The 18,377-nt window shown below is 41.1% G+C and overlaps 1 protein-coding gene across 2 annotated transcripts in view; it reads right to left on the bottom strand.

Annotated features, from left to right (window-relative positions):
• Positions 1-2,048: 2,048 nt before the first annotated feature.
• Positions 2,049-18,377, bottom strand: part of LOC145483513 (dual E2 ubiquitin-conjugating enzyme/E3 ubiquitin-protein ligase BIRC6-like) — a 43,131-nt gene continuing 26,802 nt past the window's right edge. For both annotated transcript variants that reach the window (XM_081462036.1, XM_081462037.1), the window contains exons 26-43: positions 17,869-18,057; positions 17,533-17,733; positions 16,798-16,925; positions 16,463-16,602; positions 15,579-15,710; positions 14,948-15,145; positions 13,908-14,069; positions 11,783-13,518; positions 10,871-11,114; positions 10,002-10,158; positions 9,040-9,217; positions 8,318-8,531; positions 7,140-7,561; positions 6,322-6,551; positions 5,504-5,665; positions 4,979-5,056; positions 4,127-4,315; positions 2,049-3,724 (exon numbers count right to left, since the gene is read on the bottom strand). In XM_081462036.1, the coding sequence (XP_081318162.1) occupies positions 3,494-3,724; positions 4,127-4,315; positions 4,979-5,056; positions 5,504-5,665; positions 6,322-6,551; positions 7,140-7,561; positions 8,318-8,531; positions 9,040-9,217; positions 10,002-10,158; positions 10,871-11,114; positions 11,783-13,518; positions 13,908-14,069; positions 14,948-15,145; positions 15,579-15,710; positions 16,463-16,602; positions 16,798-16,925; positions 17,533-17,733; positions 17,869-18,057 (4,991 nt within the window). In that variant the 3' untranslated portion in view covers positions 2,049-3,493. The remainder of the gene's footprint in view (positions 3,725-4,126; positions 4,316-4,978; positions 5,057-5,503; positions 5,666-6,321; positions 6,552-7,139; positions 7,562-8,317; positions 8,532-9,039; positions 9,218-10,001; positions 10,159-10,870; positions 11,115-11,782; positions 13,519-13,907; positions 14,070-14,947; positions 15,146-15,578; positions 15,711-16,462; positions 16,603-16,797; positions 16,926-17,532; positions 17,734-17,868; positions 18,058-18,377) is intronic.

Below are 18,377 nucleotides of genomic sequence, written 5' to 3'. Positions count from 1 at the left end.
GTTTGAAAAGGTTTAACATTAAACAACGTACTTTTGTTTGTAGATTTCTGCGTGGACTGTCAATTTCAAGTCTCATCTGCGGGGTATTATAAAATACAGCGAGGTTAGCGAAGTTGTGTCCCGTAAATTTGCCAAGCCTTTAATCGCACTGAGTGTAGTTTATCACATCTCCAGAACTGGTTTTTCCGAAGTTATTGTGACACTGGACTCAATAGTCTTGCAGACACTGTAATTTATTTGGAGCCGCGCGTTTTCGTACCCGACAAAATGGCGATCATGCGAGTAAACAGTGTAAACGGTGAACAAGGACTTTGCTTGTTCAGAACAGTACGGGGAGTATCTATGCAAGTCCACTGAATTGTCTGAATATCCAAAACCGCGGCAGAATCTCACATTTGAACGTCGGAGGCCTCAATGTGGGAATTGCTTGCATTTCTCTCAGTTTGCCGCGACCGACTTTGTCCGCTTCATTTGCACGCAAAGCGACTACAAAACTTAACTACCTGAAAATGTAAAATAAGAAACTTCTCACCTTTCTTCCCTTCTCGGCTACCACCTCCTCTGTCCGCGAGGTCTCCGTTCGTCCAGTTCAGCTCTGTTTTCCTCCCTTTGTTTGCTTCACTACGCGATTGCGCCTCTTTGCCATCGAGACGTCACCATCAACTTTTCCCGGGACAATATTTGTTTGCTACAGAGAGAACAAAGACCAGTGTGGAAACAAAAGGCCCGTGTCACTTGTGAACCAAACAAGTGTTTAACGCGAAATAAACAGGAGCTCATTTTTAATTCCGGCTTTTCAGGAGTACAATTCGATATGACTCGACCTGACCCGAACCTTGTTGACAATTTTAAATTCCTGTGATTTATACCTATTTGCTTTAGTATTCTCAGAAAGTGCGCATTTATATATGATAGTTTTTAATAGGGTCACGCGACTTTGGACGCGTGGACACGAGGCAAAAAATGTGTCATAAATTGCAATGTTTTCATAAACCAAAAGCTTCAAGGTACAAAAGCAAACAAAATTTCGAGATCGATCAATTGAAAAAGCGATCTAAAAGTAAAGGTAAAAGTGAACGATATTAGACTAGAGAACCCTTGTAATAAAACCAATTGAAAGGCTGAACGGACGGCTGAAGAAGGTAAATTTAATGCCCAATATTTCGTTTAGACAGTACTAACCTTCTTCAGGGGCTACACTGAAGCTAAGTAGATATGGATAAAACGGTTACAAAATTGAAATGATATTTAAGGAAACATGTGACATGATTGGTAGACAAAAATGAAGAAAAAGGGAACGTGTACTAAAGCGAATACATAAAAAAAGTAAATAGATTAAATTTCGTCACGCCTGGTTAACCCAGAAGGTTCAAGGTCTTGCCCTTGGAAATCAAAAATGCTTCTATTGCCTTGCGAATAGCGTCCCTATTTGAGTTGATGAGTTCGAGAGCGACGAGTTCTATGTTGTCCATAGACTGGGCAGGAAGGGTAAAATGATCTGAAATGGCGGTGGGTTGACCAATGTGTCGTTGTGTGATGGCTTTTTCGATTGCGCGTCTGTGCTCACCAAATCTGTCGCTGAGATGAAGTTTAGTCTCGCCTATGTATTGAACATTGCATTTGTTGCACTGTATCATATGAACCAGATTGGAAGAAGAGCAGGTGATGTGACGTCGTATTCGTCTTTGTTCGTTGGCAGAAAAAAAAGTATAAGACGTGGTTCCCACTGTAATGAAAGGACACGTTTTACACCTATTTCTGTTACAACGGAAAGCTTCCGGAGCCGGAGAGGGTGGGTTCTCTGCGGTGTTTGGCCCTAGCTAGTATAGGGCCAATACGTGTAGTATGACACGTAGGCAACGGCAGTATGATATACGATGAGGCGAAGAAAATGCTGCTAGATATCGTTGTGAATAACGACGAATGTTAAGGTTGCTGGAAATGACGTATATTGTAGTAATATTTAATCCAACCCTACCGAAAATACGTGAAGTCATTTCCAGCAACTTTAACATTCTTCTTGTTCTTTCATTACAGAGGGACCCCCCCCCCCCCACCGGAGACAGAGCGTGATACACCAAAAACTTCCCAGAACACGTAAATCTCGTCTTTGCGTTATGTACTTCAAAGTTTATTCAGGTGCAGCAAATAGACATAGTTTTCAGAATTACTGAATTCACTCCTATCTTTCAATTGTTTTTCTTGGAGGGCAAAATACTAAATCTGGAGAAAGTTTTTCCCGTTTTTCTAAACGCCTATTAAGTTGCGCAATTTGAAAACGAGACGCTTTGTCTTTACTTTGCAACTAAGAAGTATCGTCTAGGCTAAACAAAACCTCTCCCATTTTTTGCAATCTGGAAAGAATTTCCTAAGCCCTTAAGTTCCTATTTACCACTGATAAGGGAGGAGCACAGAACGAGTAATGAAGAGTTCACATTACGAAGCCTTCTTTTAAACATTTACGTAAGTGTCCAGTGCGAGTTCAAAGTAATATTTAAGTTTTCGTCACTAAAACAAAAATAACATCTGATACGCACTACTTAACAACTTTGCAGTTGATAAAAGCCTATGATACCAACCTTAACCATACAGTGCGTATTCAAATACGCACGAACTAGAACTTATTAGCTAAATTGATCAGAACATAAAAAAAAAATACTTATTGAGTATCCTTCAATTTACACTGCGTAAACTTTCAAGGAAATTCAAACTACTGTGGGTTATTCGTACAACAAACACAGCAGATTTCATATATAGCGAAGTTATTCACTAACTTGCATGATAAAACTTTTGTCATACAATATTGGCAGCAACTAAAAGGAGTCTTGGTTGTTGAATGAAGTTCAATCAAAATCCGTGTCCATCTTAGGTCTTCCTTGTTCAACTTTAGTTTATGACTTATGTAAGCGTTTTTGTGCTTCGCCTACTTGGCATTTGAGGTTCCTTCAAGTGGAAAGATATTTTAACAACAGAAAAGATGAAGATAGCACAATGTATAGCCTTTTAGTCCAATAAAGTTTCACCCAGACACGGTCAGCATCAACACCAGTCGTAACTCCAATTCCATTCCACTCATTTATTCACGTGACATCTAATCTCCTCAATTCTGGTAAATTTACGGGGCTATCAGCGAGTATCTCCCTATAATAGAATCAGTACGTGATTTCCACATCGGAAACTGTTGGTTTTTGTGGAAAATCCATTCAGAATCCGTGGCTCTGTGACTTCCACTAAGGAATCCTTTTAACCTGTCAGCTCAACATATATGTAAATGGTAGCTGTCGGACAATAAAACTTCTTCGTTCATGATCAAGGCGTTACTCTTTCAGCAGAAAAACAGCACTTCACTTCACTGAAAAGCCAACTGGCATGTGATATTTTGGCAGCTATTGAAGTGTCAACTCGGACCCTTCGACGAATCAGCGTTGTACTGAACGCTTGGTGGACCAAACGCTTTAATAAAATATTTGTCTGAATGAATCCTTGTTGTTGTTTAGTCACTTTCCTCATCACTGTCCTCTTCTCCTTCCTTGTGATCAGGAGGTGGCTCAAGCTTGGCGAGTTCCTGTTTCAGTAGCTCAGTATTTTGCTTCAGTGACTGCACGTGATGTGATATGGCACGGCCAACTGGCCTCCCTGATAACAAGCTTTCCGTGTCTTTGATCCATCGTTCGCACTGCTCAAGGATTTCATCCTTCTTCAGGTAAAAGTGAGCTTGGATAACCTAAACAAGCGAGTGGAATTAATACAAAAGTACCTGGAACGTTATATTCTAGGAACAGGACATAGCAAATCCCCACACGGGTTACAGTTTGGATGCTTCCGACCACACCGAACACGAAAGGAGTGAAACTATATATTGGAGTTGTTCTTGAGCGAACGGAAACTTGAATTAACGTTCTCTCATAGCATAAAAAACATGTTTAGCATCTGGTATGGTACAGGAATGGTCGGAAATGTTCGGATGACATTCGGAAACTTCGGACGACCATCAAAAATCGTCAGGGATTTCGGGATCCTCCGAAACTAACTTCCTTTGTAGTCGTACCACAACTTTATCACCTGAAAGCTGCTCCAACCCTTTATTGAGAAGTGTTTCACTGTCTTACTTAACTTGCAAACTAACCTGTTTGAAGCATGGTGACGGCTTCCTTAACTGTTCCAACATGGCCCAGCGTACAGTGGCTTGGCAAATGTTCGCATCATACTCCCGCGAGTTCTGCTGGCCAGCGGGTGTCCCTCTGGATCTCTCATATCCAGGCTCATTGAAGTAAGGCTCGTGAACCAGAATGAGCGACTGAATTGATACCAAGACCTGGGAGTTGAAAGAAACAGTTTAGAGAAAACGATGTACGCCTACCTGGGTAGAGGATCGCTCGCTCTGAAGATAGGGTGGCCCACTTATTTCCCATGTAAACAATGGCTACTTGTGACTCGTCTACCAGGATCAGGTAGGCGAGTCAAACTAACTTTCTGTCGCTAGGTTTGATTTTAGAAAATTGCTTTAAACATTGTAAATGTTATATTTGTGTGTTTGATGATGTGTAAATAGTGTACATGTTAGTATTTATTGACCATATTGTACCTCCGTCGTAAACACCCCTGACATTTCTAGCTTTTTAGTTATTTCACGGTGCCGGCACCTTTAATTATTATAATTGATATCTGCTTGTAACTTATCTAAAGACAATTCTGGAAGGTACAATAAATTTTGCTGCTGTTGTTGTTGTTGTTGTTGTTGTCAGGTTTAGCATACAAGGCATACACCCTTAAGTGCCTGCCAATAATTGGCCCTCACAGTTAAGACAGCGAGGGTCAATTATTAGCTCAGTAAGCAGGGAAACCTTTTCTTTTAGAAAAGCTTGGTAAAAATGGCTCCAGGGAAAATAACCCTCATACCAAGGACATAAATAAACAAATAATTTTTCTACCTAAAAGAGCTTTTAAACCAGGAGCTGGGAAAAGCACAATTGTTTACCTGAAGGAAGCTCGAATTCTGTGGATTCCATTTCTCCTCTGGTCTGCCGTGCCATGTGTTCAAAATACTAAGGCACACCTGTTTATAAAACATCGCAATAAGCTCAGCTAAAACTTATGTATTTTCATCAGATTTCTTTTCAAACGGTAAGGAAATTTATAACATACCAATGGTTTGCAGTAAGTCACTACATCTACGGAACGAGTATTTATCACTGCTACCTTTTTCTTAGCATTAAGGGGATTTTCCACAATATATGCCAATGACATTCCGATTCGCGGTCGTCTCATTTTGTCAATCAATTGCACCATAACCGCCTGAATTGCACTCCACTCAGTCATATTATCACAATATATTAGGTGCCTTAGTTACGAAACATGAATGGCACATGGAAGATGATCTTTTCATATCACGTTACAGAACTGGACTGATTTTCATTCAAAATTAATTGTGGCGTTATTTTCTAAAACCTTTGCTAAATTGCAAATAGGAGTGATAATGAAGCAGGTGGAGACAGTTTCTTACCTTTCCATCATTGTAGAGGTTTGGATTGAATCGAATGCTGTGATGACCAGTTGTCTCAAAGTTGATGTACATTGGAGACTCCGGATAGTTCTGCGGAAAATACACATCAAACTCGAAACACCCGTTCGCGTAAGGAGTGTCTGATGGACCTGTAATAAGAACCTAATGAACAAACAGAAGAGCCTTAGACTGTCAGCCTACACTATGAAAACTATGAAGCCAGTAGAATCCTCCGTAGGAAAAAAGATGGCGACTGGTACATTGGTACGTAGCAGTAGTTAGTAGCGCACAAAAACTTGATCGCTCGCAAAAATGTACAAAAAAAGTTCTAAAATCCTCAAACCTACCATACGTAATGCCGCTAACACAGGGACAATTATTGCAAAAAATTATAGCTTTCCTTGTTCTTTATGGTCCGCGTAAAGCTCGCATGGTATTGTGGTAAAATGTACAGCCGCCACCTTTTTTTCCTTCGGAGGATTTGCCTGCATGCTCATTAAAATGATCATGTTACAGTTTTATAAATAATGATCAGACTTTGGAGAAGAGGCGATTATAAAGTTGTATCATACGTAACGTTTTTGATATCATGTTAACCAGTTTCCAATCTCTATCACCCACCGGTGAACTCAAATCTCATTTTCTTAACGAGGCTGGCTAATTTCAAAGCCCTGTTCCAATGGCCCACTTAGGCAAACCCAATGAAACAGACTGTTCTTGTCAAGAACTCTGCTTTTCTCCGCAAGAGACACCTGAGATTCGCCCCAAATTAAGGCAGTGTCAAATATAATAGAAATAATACAAAGATTCGTGAATACCTTCATGACATCCAATCGCTCTTTATCACAGCGAACAAACACACTCGAGCTGCTAGAGAGCGGAAGTGAAGTAGCAAGTGACGACACTTCCTGCGCCAATCGCCTGGCTCGAACCATGCCTCCACTGCCACCACCAGTAGCCGCTGAACGTATTGAAGACGCAAAGTGGTAGCCACCAGAATCAAACTCCAGTTTTCCGTCATCTTTCTCTATCACAATTCTGTGAGTGCCTGTATACATTGAACAGTGAACAAATTAGGACTCTAGACGAAACACAGACATGCTCTACCAGACGCATATTAACGAGCAAAACTCAAGTTATTAATCATTTTGATTTGGTCCTAGAATTAGAAGAAAACAAAGCAGGCATAAAAACTTCCGTCGGAGCAATTCCACCTGGCCAGACATTTTAAAGTCAGGGCGGAGGACACCCAGGCCCAAATCAGTCGATAGCCGTCAATAAGACCTTTGCAACTGGAAGTTATGGGACTTCTACAGGAAGGTGGTACAACGTAAAGGACTACCAGAAGTAGATGTATAATATGACATTAGTAAGACAGTCTTCCAAACATACTTAAACTACCTCCAACAATACAATTGACAACAGCAGCATAACGGTAGGACTGCATTTAGGGAACTGTAGGTGCAAAGGGAGGACAGGACAGGGAGGAAAATACTGAAAGAAACCCTTGCGTTTAATGCCAACAGCATTTTTAAAACTCAACCGAAGAGTTAGTAAACCTAATCACAGACCGAATGTCACTTGCCTCGCAGGCGACTGGCATTTCAGGATATCAATTGCTATGGTCGACACTCACCAAACTGCAGTGATTTCATTTTGGCCAAGTACCTCTCCTCAGCAGAGAGAGAAGCAGCCTCCTCCGCGGGTTTATTTCCGTCTCCTTCTGTCATCTTGCTACAGCTGGCGTGCTGCTGCTGCTGTTGGTGGAATTGGTGCACCACCTTCTGCATCAGCTTGGCTGTTTCCTGGATGTCAGGTATGAGCTGTGCGAGTCCTTCCGCTTCCTGGTCCTTCTTGTCTTCTGTCGCACCCTGACCTGATGAACTAGCACGTGGTACCCCTGACGTACTAGTTCCAGCTGAGGTACCTGATTCTGCTGTAGTACTTGGCGCCCCTGCTGTGCTACTTGATCCTGTCGAGGTACTTGGTTGTGCAGTGGTACTTGGTCCACCTGAGTTGTTTGGAACAGGAGAATCTTCTTTTTTACCTTGAGTTGACCTGATTGACAACACACAAGACCAAATAGTCAGCACTGTTTATCTTTTCTCAACATTTACCATGGCAACATTAAGCCCTTCTGTCCAACTTGTGATGAATGTGGAAAGTGACATACTCATTTTCTGACGAAATCTCAGCTACATAACAAATTAAGACCATCTTCTAATGTAATAGATTCTCTTTGAAAGTTTCTCTCGTTAAATTAAACTAGACCGCTTAGTAGACGTTTCCTAGCAGACATGCTTAAAATAATTACTAGAAATATTATATTATTAGTCACACTCTGGCGTTACATCCACAGACGTAACTTAGGACTATCTCGTACAGCAAAATTAACAGCACCACATGAAACAACAGCTCAATACTTTATTTCAATGGTCACACGCAAGGGTTTCATTCACAAACTTAAAAGTTAGAATAACGTTGTACAGGTTTTCATTTGAATGGTCACAAACTTCGATTTAATCCATAGACCTTAAGTTAGTACTACCAAGTACAGCATTCCAAACAGTACTACACGAAAGCACGGATCACCTGCTTCAACAGACTTTTCCCGCCTTCCAACAAACAATGGTGCCGAGTCAAGGTCTGGGATGACATAAATACAGCAAATGTATGCAAATGTCTTCCGCAACCTCGCTCTGGTACTAATGTTCGTACGCACTGAAGTGGAACGGGAAAGGTCTATTTGGTCAAAGAGATTTCAAGGCCTACCGGTATATATATATATTTTTTAAAGAGATGAAAAGATCTTACCGTAAAGTTTTAGAGTAAGTGTCCACACACTGCTTCATCTTGTCCAAAAGGCTGACTATAGAAGGTGCCTCTTTTGAAGCTCTTTCTTGTTGGTTCGGGGAGTATCCACTTGAACGGGGAAGTAACAAAGGTAAAAGGACTGGGCACAAAGCAACCGCTCGGAGGACTTCGAGTACAGCCTGGTACAGAGGAACATGGCGGGCCATGTCCAGAACTAGCAAGAGAAGGAGCCAAATGGTGTGACGTTACATTCAATGCTCGCTACCCCTGTATTTAAGACTAAACCAACAATTTAACCGTATATTTTGAAAACCGCAATTTGTATGGCACGTTTGAGAATTTCTTCATTTACCAAAGCCTAACGAAAAGCGATGTAATGGTCCTTTCCGCAAACTTCGTAAAGTAATGATCCTTCAAATTGTACTTCACCTTTCATAAATATGAATTTAACATAAGAAAGGGACCAATGAATATGAAAGAGGTTCGTAGATAACACATTCTGATGTTGAAGTTAAATGTGTTTTATTACTGAGCAAAAAGTTAAATAAAAACTTCCAATACCAGTAAACACAAAGATTGCTGTATTATTACAGGTACGGAACATGTGAGTTCTACCAAATCGAAACAAAGTTGTAGGTTTACAACAGCTGGAAGTAAAACTGAATCAGAAATTTAAAAAACGTTTTCATCAAACTGCTTAAGTTATACGTAAGGATAAATACCGGAGTCATTCCTTAAGTAGGATGAGAGAGCAGGAATCAGGCACGATTCCTCCAATAGCTCCAGTAGCACTACAACAAGGGGGTGGGTCCCATCAGTGCTTGATTGGGAATAATCGGTAACTGGTGCCTTGTGCGAGTCGCTCTGTTGTCCAAAAGGCTTGATGTAGCTGGCAAGGACCTAGAACACAATCACATGTCAAGAGAGAGGCATTTTTTACTCAGTGGTCATATAATTATGCAAGCTCTTGTCAGCTGAACCCTCTGACCTGGCCAGGTGTTCGTCCATTGTGTCGCACTTGAACGAAAACTTGTGGTGAGCCTTGCGCAAGATACATTACTCACAGACTGTGTTACACTGAATCTTTCCAGTCAGGAATTTTAACTGTATTGCCAACTTACTGCGCAAACCTACCGTAGTGCTAGGGGACCTGCAATAGGTCATAATCCCATTCAGACGGAATCCTCTGCGATACCTGTAGTCACTTTATGCAACAGAAACCAAAGGTTGCCAAAAGCCTGTTGAGCCCAAATGCTCGAAAAAGGAATATATTCAGGGAGTATAATTCCTATATACTCCTACTCCTTTGATCGACTGACAATATTAGGCTAAGAAACATAATACAAAGTACCCTTAACCTTTCCCAGGGTAAATACAGTGCGAGCGACAATCAAGGCTTGGGGAGGAAGAATACTACAGAGAGATGCCTTCAACTGGAGTCACGGACACAATTAATTACTGACTCAAAATGACTGAAGTGAAATAATTGTAAATAATACACTAAAAACCATTCGGCTTTACAATCAATTACCAGACAGCGCCTGAGAGTTTGTCTAACCATGACCGCTGGCTGCACATTGGTGCCCGACCAGGTGGTGGTGAGCTTAAATTGGCGACACCTTGACATTAACATAAGGAGATGGTTTGTATGAAGCTCTCTTGTGGTACGTTCAAGTCCACTCACCTGCAGAAGACACGTCACATGTTCCTCTTCGGCCTTCTGTTTCAACATAGCTTGCTCGACGTCCCAGCCAGACGATGTGGAACCTGTACCAAAACCAGTTCCTTTGGCCCAGTAGCTCCTCTCATTGCCCGCTCCAATATCATTGTCACGACACACGCTGGAGTAAGACAGATTCACATGAGAACTACAAGTGGTTGTGAAAGTAGCGGTGCATAATGTCATAGTACTGTGCCTGTGCTGTATACATCGGGGCTTCTCTATATTTCATGTGTCATATTCTAGAGTAACATTATCTTAACAGTTGTGATTATCATGCATGCTTATGCGGAACTCTAACGATACAAAATCCATCTGCTTGCAACAGGAAAAAAACTACTTTCAGAGTAAAATCGTGACCCCATTTTTCCTCCTAGTAATCACAGCTATTTTGTTCTGTTAGAATCTCTATTAACCACCTCCAATCTCGCTCTCTCCACCTCCCCACCTATTTGAAACATCAATTTGCAATTACCCCCACTCAAAACGTTACACCTTATGTACTGATCATGAAGAGTTTGTATGAAATGAAATACAAAATCTGCAGTGTTACTTCTTAAAGATAAAGATAAGATAAGAACTTTATTAACGTGTCCAAGTCGCTAGCAAACAATGTATACTAATTGGAGACACCTAACTACGATTACCTATCTAATAGTTAATACGATTACTTATCTAATAGTTAGTCTTGTCTAGGTTTATAAAGCAATGACCAGTTCTGGCAAAATGATTACTCCTTGTAGTTTTTATATACAACCTAGCTAAGGTGCAGCCCGACTTGAAAAAACGATTTTGGTGAAACGATGCAGCATATCTTCAAGTTTTCACAGTACCTTCCAGTCAATGCAGACAGAGCTTGTAAGGCCAGTTTGTGAGAGTGGCTAGTAGCTCGAGGCTTGTGATGACTTAGCACGGCAAGACACAGTAACACCATCTGGATGGCACCAACTTCCACGGCTGCCCTATGCACTGCTACACCTTCCTGTGACACAAGTTCGCTGACTTGGAACAAGGTGCGTAGTACCCGGAATGGTAATGTCGACAGACTGCTGGCTACTGGCGATGACAAGATAGCTTCTGGAAAAAAGAAAAACACAATCACCTTGTTAGAATGGTAAGCGATGTTCATGTCAAATGGTCGTTGGTCCTGAAATATTATGTTAAAGGGATGGTTTCACGGCTTGATGCCCGCGCAAGCTTGATCGTACCTCTTTAAGTAAATCAGTTTAATAAAAAAGTGGTTTGATCTCTACATATCGACTATATGTCCAGTTCATTTTGTATTCTTTGTAATATTCTGGATATACTACTGTTGGGCAATATTCGGAGGCCAAGCCTAACATATTTATGTCATTTTTCTATCCTATATGTTGCAGTTCTGGACAAGTAAGAAGAGCACCCATGAACTTTGAAGGTACAGCATAAGTTTTATCTGGTAGCGTGACACTAATTGTCTCTTTTTTTCTAGGTTAGTAGACTAAAAGGTCCTAAAACACGTCACTGGCTTACTGGCTCCAGCAAGCCAGGTATTAGGACTTAAAACTAACAAAGAGGGCTTTTTTTGTGTGCCTTTCTTCCACCTGTCTGTGGCTCTTGCATGTAATCAGTATCTACACCGAGGGTTTGACTGACCATTTACTACAATAGCAGAATGCCTTACAATATGAGTGATCTAAATATCTGCTCGTACACAGGCGTTTCTTGATTTACTTATATACTGTCAAAAAGACATCAGTCATTCCTACCTCCATCGCCATCTTGTTTGGCACCCAGGAGCAACCTCAAAAGATAGCGAGCTCTCAAATGATCCTGAAGCAGCACTTCGTAATACCCAGGAAGACGAATGAACAAACCAAATGCTACCAGCGAATGTGCTGGAACTGTGCTAAGGACTGAAGCAGGTAGAGAGACCAAGGGCAGTGGAAGCTGGGTTGGGTATGAGGGTAACCGGTCCTCAGTGTTGTCTGCCTCAGTGCCTCCACCTTCAGTATCAGGGGTCAGAGAAGAAGGCATGATGATGTGGCAAGGTAAATGCACTGACAACTGGGCAAGTCCATCATGCTTTGCAAACACATCAAGGGGGCTCAACAATGGTGTAGCATTCGAAAATCCGTTCTGTAGACTCCCTTCGCCCTGTGTTTTACCGGTAAGTTCAATATAAGAGCTTCCACAAGGTAAGCCTCTGTTCATTAGAGTCTGCAGCAATTGAGCCAAAGTCACAGTTTGTGGCACATCGCCGACCAGCTCATGGTAAAACGAGCATGACAAGTTATGTCTCTGATTTTGATTCCGAACAGTAGCAGGATTATTTTCCTTTGTTGCTGACGATTCATTCTTTTCAGCTCTCTTGCTTTTCACGTTCAATCCTGCAGCAAGACTAACTGATTCCAGGAATTCGAATCCTTCATAGCCAAAATCACTTGGGTCAGCTATCCCTTCCATTGGATGCTTGGTAACCTTTTCCTCCGGGGGTGTCTCGACTGGTTTGTCTGGTTTTGGAAGTAAAATTTGTTCACTAAGATTCTCAAGACTGGAGGACAACTTAGCAGTGAGTAACATAAATGAGTGTCCTGCACCAAAGCGAGGATGCCAACCTTGCTTGTGAAAGAAATCAAATCCTTTAAACGTCTGTAAATTCAAATCATTCTCAATATGCAAACAAATAGGAATGGTTTCCTCCTCCAGCAACATCTGTAAGATCAACTGTCGTATGAAGCCACTGACATGTGAGGTAACCTTGGGTTTCGATGACAAATCAGATGCATTCGATGAGGGGTGCCCTCCAATGGTCTCAACCAGGAGGCACGCCATTTTCTCTTGATTCTTGGGATGGAAATGAACACAGTTGCATAAAAGTTCCACTGTCGCAGTCTCCACAGCAAAACTGGTGTATCTAGAAATGGAAGATGCTATGCCTGGTGTGCTAAATAGTGAGCTGGTGTAAACGCCTGGTCCTGCACAGAGCTTAGACAGAAGCAGAAACCAAAACTGGTAGCCGCCTTCGCCCATCCAATCCTTGATGGCTGGCTCCTTGCAACAACATGTCAGAAAACTTAAAAGGTGTTGAAGATGATTAATGGGCACACAGTTTCTCTTCTGGGAGAGACTTTTCTGACTTATACTTGAAGATACATCTTTGCCTAGATCTTGTGAATGACAAGCTGAGTGACAAAAGTCCACGATACCTTGCACCATCAGTTCAAGTAAACCAGAATTCAGAAGTATTTGACTTGTAACGTCAGATTGGCTTGCTGTTGCAAGTGTTGCAAGCCGTGATGGGGAAGACAAAAGGCTTGATAATGTTCCACCAGCATCAGCGCTTTTTTTGCGATGGTGGTTGAGCACTTCCCTTGTTCCAGTCAACTCTAAAAGCACTTCATAATACGTTGGACAAATAAATGAAAGAGCTCCTATGAGGTGGTCAATGCTTTGTTTCACAGTATCCTGGTCGGATATATTTTGTGACCAATCATAGAGAGACCTAAAAAGGGAAAGTTCAAGAGCAACACGAATAAACAATCACGCAGCGTCACAGCTATTACTCGTTAAGCCCATTATTCCACAAAATTATTTATCTATCCCATTTCTTCTACCTGTACTCCTTTCTGAGAGGAGAGACTGCAAGAGAAGTATATCTTGTCGAAAGAAGACAACATAAGAAGAATAGCCATACCCAATTTAAATCAGCAATTTGAATATGGCAATATCATCACAGAAACTATGGCAAAAGGGTTTAAATAGCGTAGGTAGATTTCCTTATCGTTGGTAACATAGTATAAGTTCTTAGTTGCATTACATAAAGAAAATGTCTTAAACACAATTGAACAAGTGGTATGTTTTTCATCACTGCAAAATCGAACTGGAACGCACCTAAAGAGCCCTTCTGAAAAATGTTGACTAACAGTAGATTCTGAATCGGTTTCCTTTGCATGCCAGATGACTGCAGCTATAGCCTGGATGTGACCGGGTGCCGTCTGTATCGAGGCTGATGAATTGCATATGGATCCTAACCAAGATGACATAACTGACAACCTGCAAAACAAGGAAAAGCTTCAATTACAAATATATGGAGATTGACCTCCTCACTAGTCAACACAGTGAAAATCATTGTGCCTTTTTGAACAAGAACAAGGATTGCAATTAATTTAAAAGATGACACGACACTTTGCAAAGAGACGAACATGCTTTGGTTACCTAAACTATTTTCAGTGGACAAATAAAGCCTGAAAAAAATTCACTACATCCTAGTAAAATACCCGATTCTACCTATGGTAATTATAGCGAGGTGTAGCAACAATTGGAAGGAGTGCACGTTACGTCCTAAATCAGAAATGTCTTGATGGAATACACTATTAATAATCTACATGGCATCACGTCTACACCAAAACAACTTTAATCCAACAAAGTATCAACAGTCAGCTTAGCTCAATGGCGAATTAACAAATTGATGTCAGTTTTTTATGTGTCTATCCTCTTATTGATGATAAATTGCGTCATAACGTTGTCAAAGTGGCTGTGGAACCACGACGAAATTTATCATCAACAAGAGGACAGACGCATAAAAAACTGACGTCAATTTGGTTTTTACAATAGCAAGACCCCAAAATGGTCAAATGCCGAGCATAAATGAGGGGAAAAGATGTCATAAACTTGCCGTAAACAAAGATAAGTGAATTTTATTCAAAATGACGCGAACATTGTCAATAGCTTTTCTTGCTTTTTGATTGGCTGCTTAAAAAAGTCTCATTGAGTAAAAAGTTGATAGTTTGACAACTGAACGTTGAACGTGAAAGCTTGCATATATTAAAATTTTAACCGTCTGTACTCTTATTGATGATAAAAATGAGCCAATCAGCGCGCGAGAAATTAGACAGTCATTGTAAAAACAGTTATAACACCTCTGGCGATACCTGTCTTGATACGAAGAATCCTGTTTCTTCCCAAGTTGATAGATTAGTTCCACTGTGGCTACGTTCACAACTGGTCCTCTCATTCTTTCCTTGTCACTTGGACATTTAAGAAGCTGCTTAATTAACATCGTCCCCAGCTCTGGAAACTGCACGGATAACTTCATGAGCACCAGTTCTAGACAAGCAGACCATCCTTCACTGAGAAGATAAGAAATCAAAGAGACAAATCTGTGATGGGACTAAACTCAGTAGCGCAATTGCAAAATTCAGATTTTCAGTGATCCAAGACTAATTGACTGCAGGTGCAGATAAAGAACACTTTGATAACACCAATTTTTAATACCTAGGATTGCACATTAACTTATCGGAACTGTAGCTGAAAAAGAACGGAACCACATCTTCTGTTTTAAATCTCAAAGAAAAGGATTACTTTCTTTGTCCATGACACTTATCAATCTCTACAATCCCTTTGGTACAAATTAAGACTGCCATCATCCAGGTAGATTGCGAAAGCAGTTCACTGGTGTTTTATGAAATAGAGCGAAGGCCACGAAAAATGCATCAGCAGGGAGATCTGGTACCCCAACTACAAATCCCACCACTTTTTGCAAACACTGGAGTGAGACTTTACCTTTGTGGTGATAACAGCAACCTGACACAAGTGCTAAATACATCTGAGAGCAGTGTTGAGGGATCCTTTGTCTCCTGATACAAGTTGGCTCCTTGGGAGAGGCACTGACCCAGTAACTGAATCCAACCAAGACTGAGGAAAACACCACGACTTGCTTTAGAATATGACTTGCTCTCACAAGCTAGAGTTTCATTTGCTATTCAGGCGGATGAAACGGGCTTTTTTTCTTTTTTTAAAATGAACGTAAAAATCAGGTATTCATATTAATAGACTGGTAGGGCAGATAAGGGCTTCATTTCATACCAGAACAAAAAGTCAAAGGAAATAAATCTCACTCCCAGAAGTGATTGATTTTCTGTCAGTAACTGTATTGATGAATTGTTGTAATGACTGTTACAATTTATTGTCAGGACACGGCACTCCAGGTCAGAATATACTTATGAATGTCTGCACCCGTTCGTGCCCTTCATATCATTTATATGTCATGCTGATTGACAGAAGCTGGTAATGGATTATGTCTAATACATCAATGCTAAGGTAGCTGAAGCACAAAATGACAAATCTGTGTAGTTTCCATTGTTTCTTTATTCCCATGAGAGACTTCGAAATCCAGACAAACATGTCGAGTAAGCATCAAATCTCTCCAAACGTTCTTAAACACAACTGCATGTAGGCACAGGTACTTTTCTATGTGATCCCACAATTGCTCATAGTTAGCAAGTGAATATAATGACGGCACTAACCATTTTGACTGTAAAACTAAGTTACCAAAAAGAAAATTAGAAAGCTGTAAGGAAAAGTGTCGATCTTGAGCCCAGTAATATTGTTATTTACTTCACATGTAAAATCCCCTTTTAAACATTCAGGTATTTCTTTGTGTTTACCTAACTGCTTGACCCTTCAAGGTTTGGAGTTCTTGGTTCACTAAGCTCTGAGATCCATGCAGTGATGTTCCCATGACCTTGATCTGTGACAGCCCCAAGACACGAGAGTCCCGTGGACAATGACAGTGAATGTGGACATGCTGCAGAGGATAAAAATAGAAATGTACAAGAGATTAGAAACATGGCTGGATTTGCCAGCCATGGGAGCATCTCCATCTAGAAGCTGGCTACCAATAGGGGAAGCTGCAGGATGTCTCAGGCATCCAACCTCCATTTAGCGATACAATTGTTAAAGGAAAACGACTAAGACGTCAACATAGAAAAAGATATCCTACCTGGGCTACTTGAGTTTGTTCAAGTTTAAGCTTGATAACTGTAATTCCAGTGGTGAGAACTGGTTCACAAACGGGAACAAGGACGTGACTATCATTACTGATATCAAGTGACACATGTGACGGGCATGCTGAAAAGATAGTAACGAGAAGCTTTACTCTGAGTACAAAAAAGAGACTACGGCTTAAGGGATACATATCACCTAAATCAACAGCCAACAGGCTAGAAACTTTGTAAATCGAAATGCATTTGTAGGTATTACCCACATCGGGTTTAGGGAACTTGGGTTAAAAATCCCTAGTAACTGGGCTAGTAACTTTGCAATGTAAAGCTTAAACTTAAGTTGCGCATGGGCCACTGGCCAACAAGGCATGATCTCATCCCAGTATCCGTAGGATGAGGCGACTAGGAGCATCACTAGTCCCCGTGAATGGGCTCCTACTCCAATGGAATTTCCCAAGGATCACTAGTACCCATTTTATATTCTAGGTCAAGAGGAACAGTGTAGGGTAAGGTGTCCTACCCTAGAACATGTCACAACGATGCAAAGCTCAAAACCAGGTTTCTTTATTCAGAAATCAAAATCGTACAATTGTTAGAACAGTCAAGCCCCACAAATTTGGACAACAAAGGCACCACAGAAAGTGTTTTAATTAAACAGTTGTATAGTGTGAGTGACATCAGTTACATGGAGTATGGAATCCCAAAGCAGGCAAATAAACAAGATGAGCACTTACTTGAAAGGCCCGTGGAATGTGGCTGAATGTGCACCTCATGTAACAAGATGGCTGTGGGAAGACTAACAACCAACTCACACCATTCCTCATTGGCAGGAAATCTGAATGACCATGCTGCAGACCGAGCACGACGATGCTGAGCTGTGGCTTTCAACAGGGCATCAGGAGGATGCCTGGGCGAGGAAGTGCAGTGAATACTTCCTGCAAAACAGAGGACAAACAACAATGCGAAAAATTCCTTTCACAAACATAGAATCACCATAAGTTGAATGCAACATGCACATCTGTTCAGACTATAAAAACCAAGAACCAAGAAAAAAAAATGCAAGAACTGACCATATGGGGCAAAGTTGATCATTCGTTTGGTCCAATCGTTCTCTCCAGTAGCTGTTAAACCGCTGCTGGGTTCACTCCTGCTAGCCCTACTTGTCAACTCTTGCATAACAGAGAGAAGACCATGGGATGTATGGTCCAGGGAAGTTGCCTGCCCTGCTACAATTGCCTTACACACAATGTCAAGACCACCTAAGTGAATGAATAATACATGTAAAACCTTCCCCATGGCTACAAATACTGCTATCCACTTTATCTACACCTGACGAGGCGTGCATATTGAAAATAAATAATTTCTTTTAAAGGTGCCCTGACTTCCTGGAAATTTAAATTCATGCACACTCTTGCTGCAAGACAGTTCCAGTTTAATACCAAGAATAGGAATATGGGTTATTATGCTCCAACTGGGAAATTCTTAGAAAATCTTCATGAGATTCACTATCCAGAGCCAAGATTTGATTTGCAAATACTTCAGTCAGTAGCAACTGACAGGTTAGCAATAGTGCAGGTGT

Source organism: Orbicella franksi, chromosome 4 (assembly GCF_964199315.1).
Source record: "Orbicella franksi chromosome 4, jaOrbFran1.1, whole genome shotgun sequence".
Classification (NCBI taxonomy): Eukaryota; Metazoa; Cnidaria; class Anthozoa; order Scleractinia; family Merulinidae; genus Orbicella; species Orbicella franksi.
Note: the sequence above shows the minus strand (reverse complement) of the source record. Positions and strands in the feature narration are given on the sequence as shown.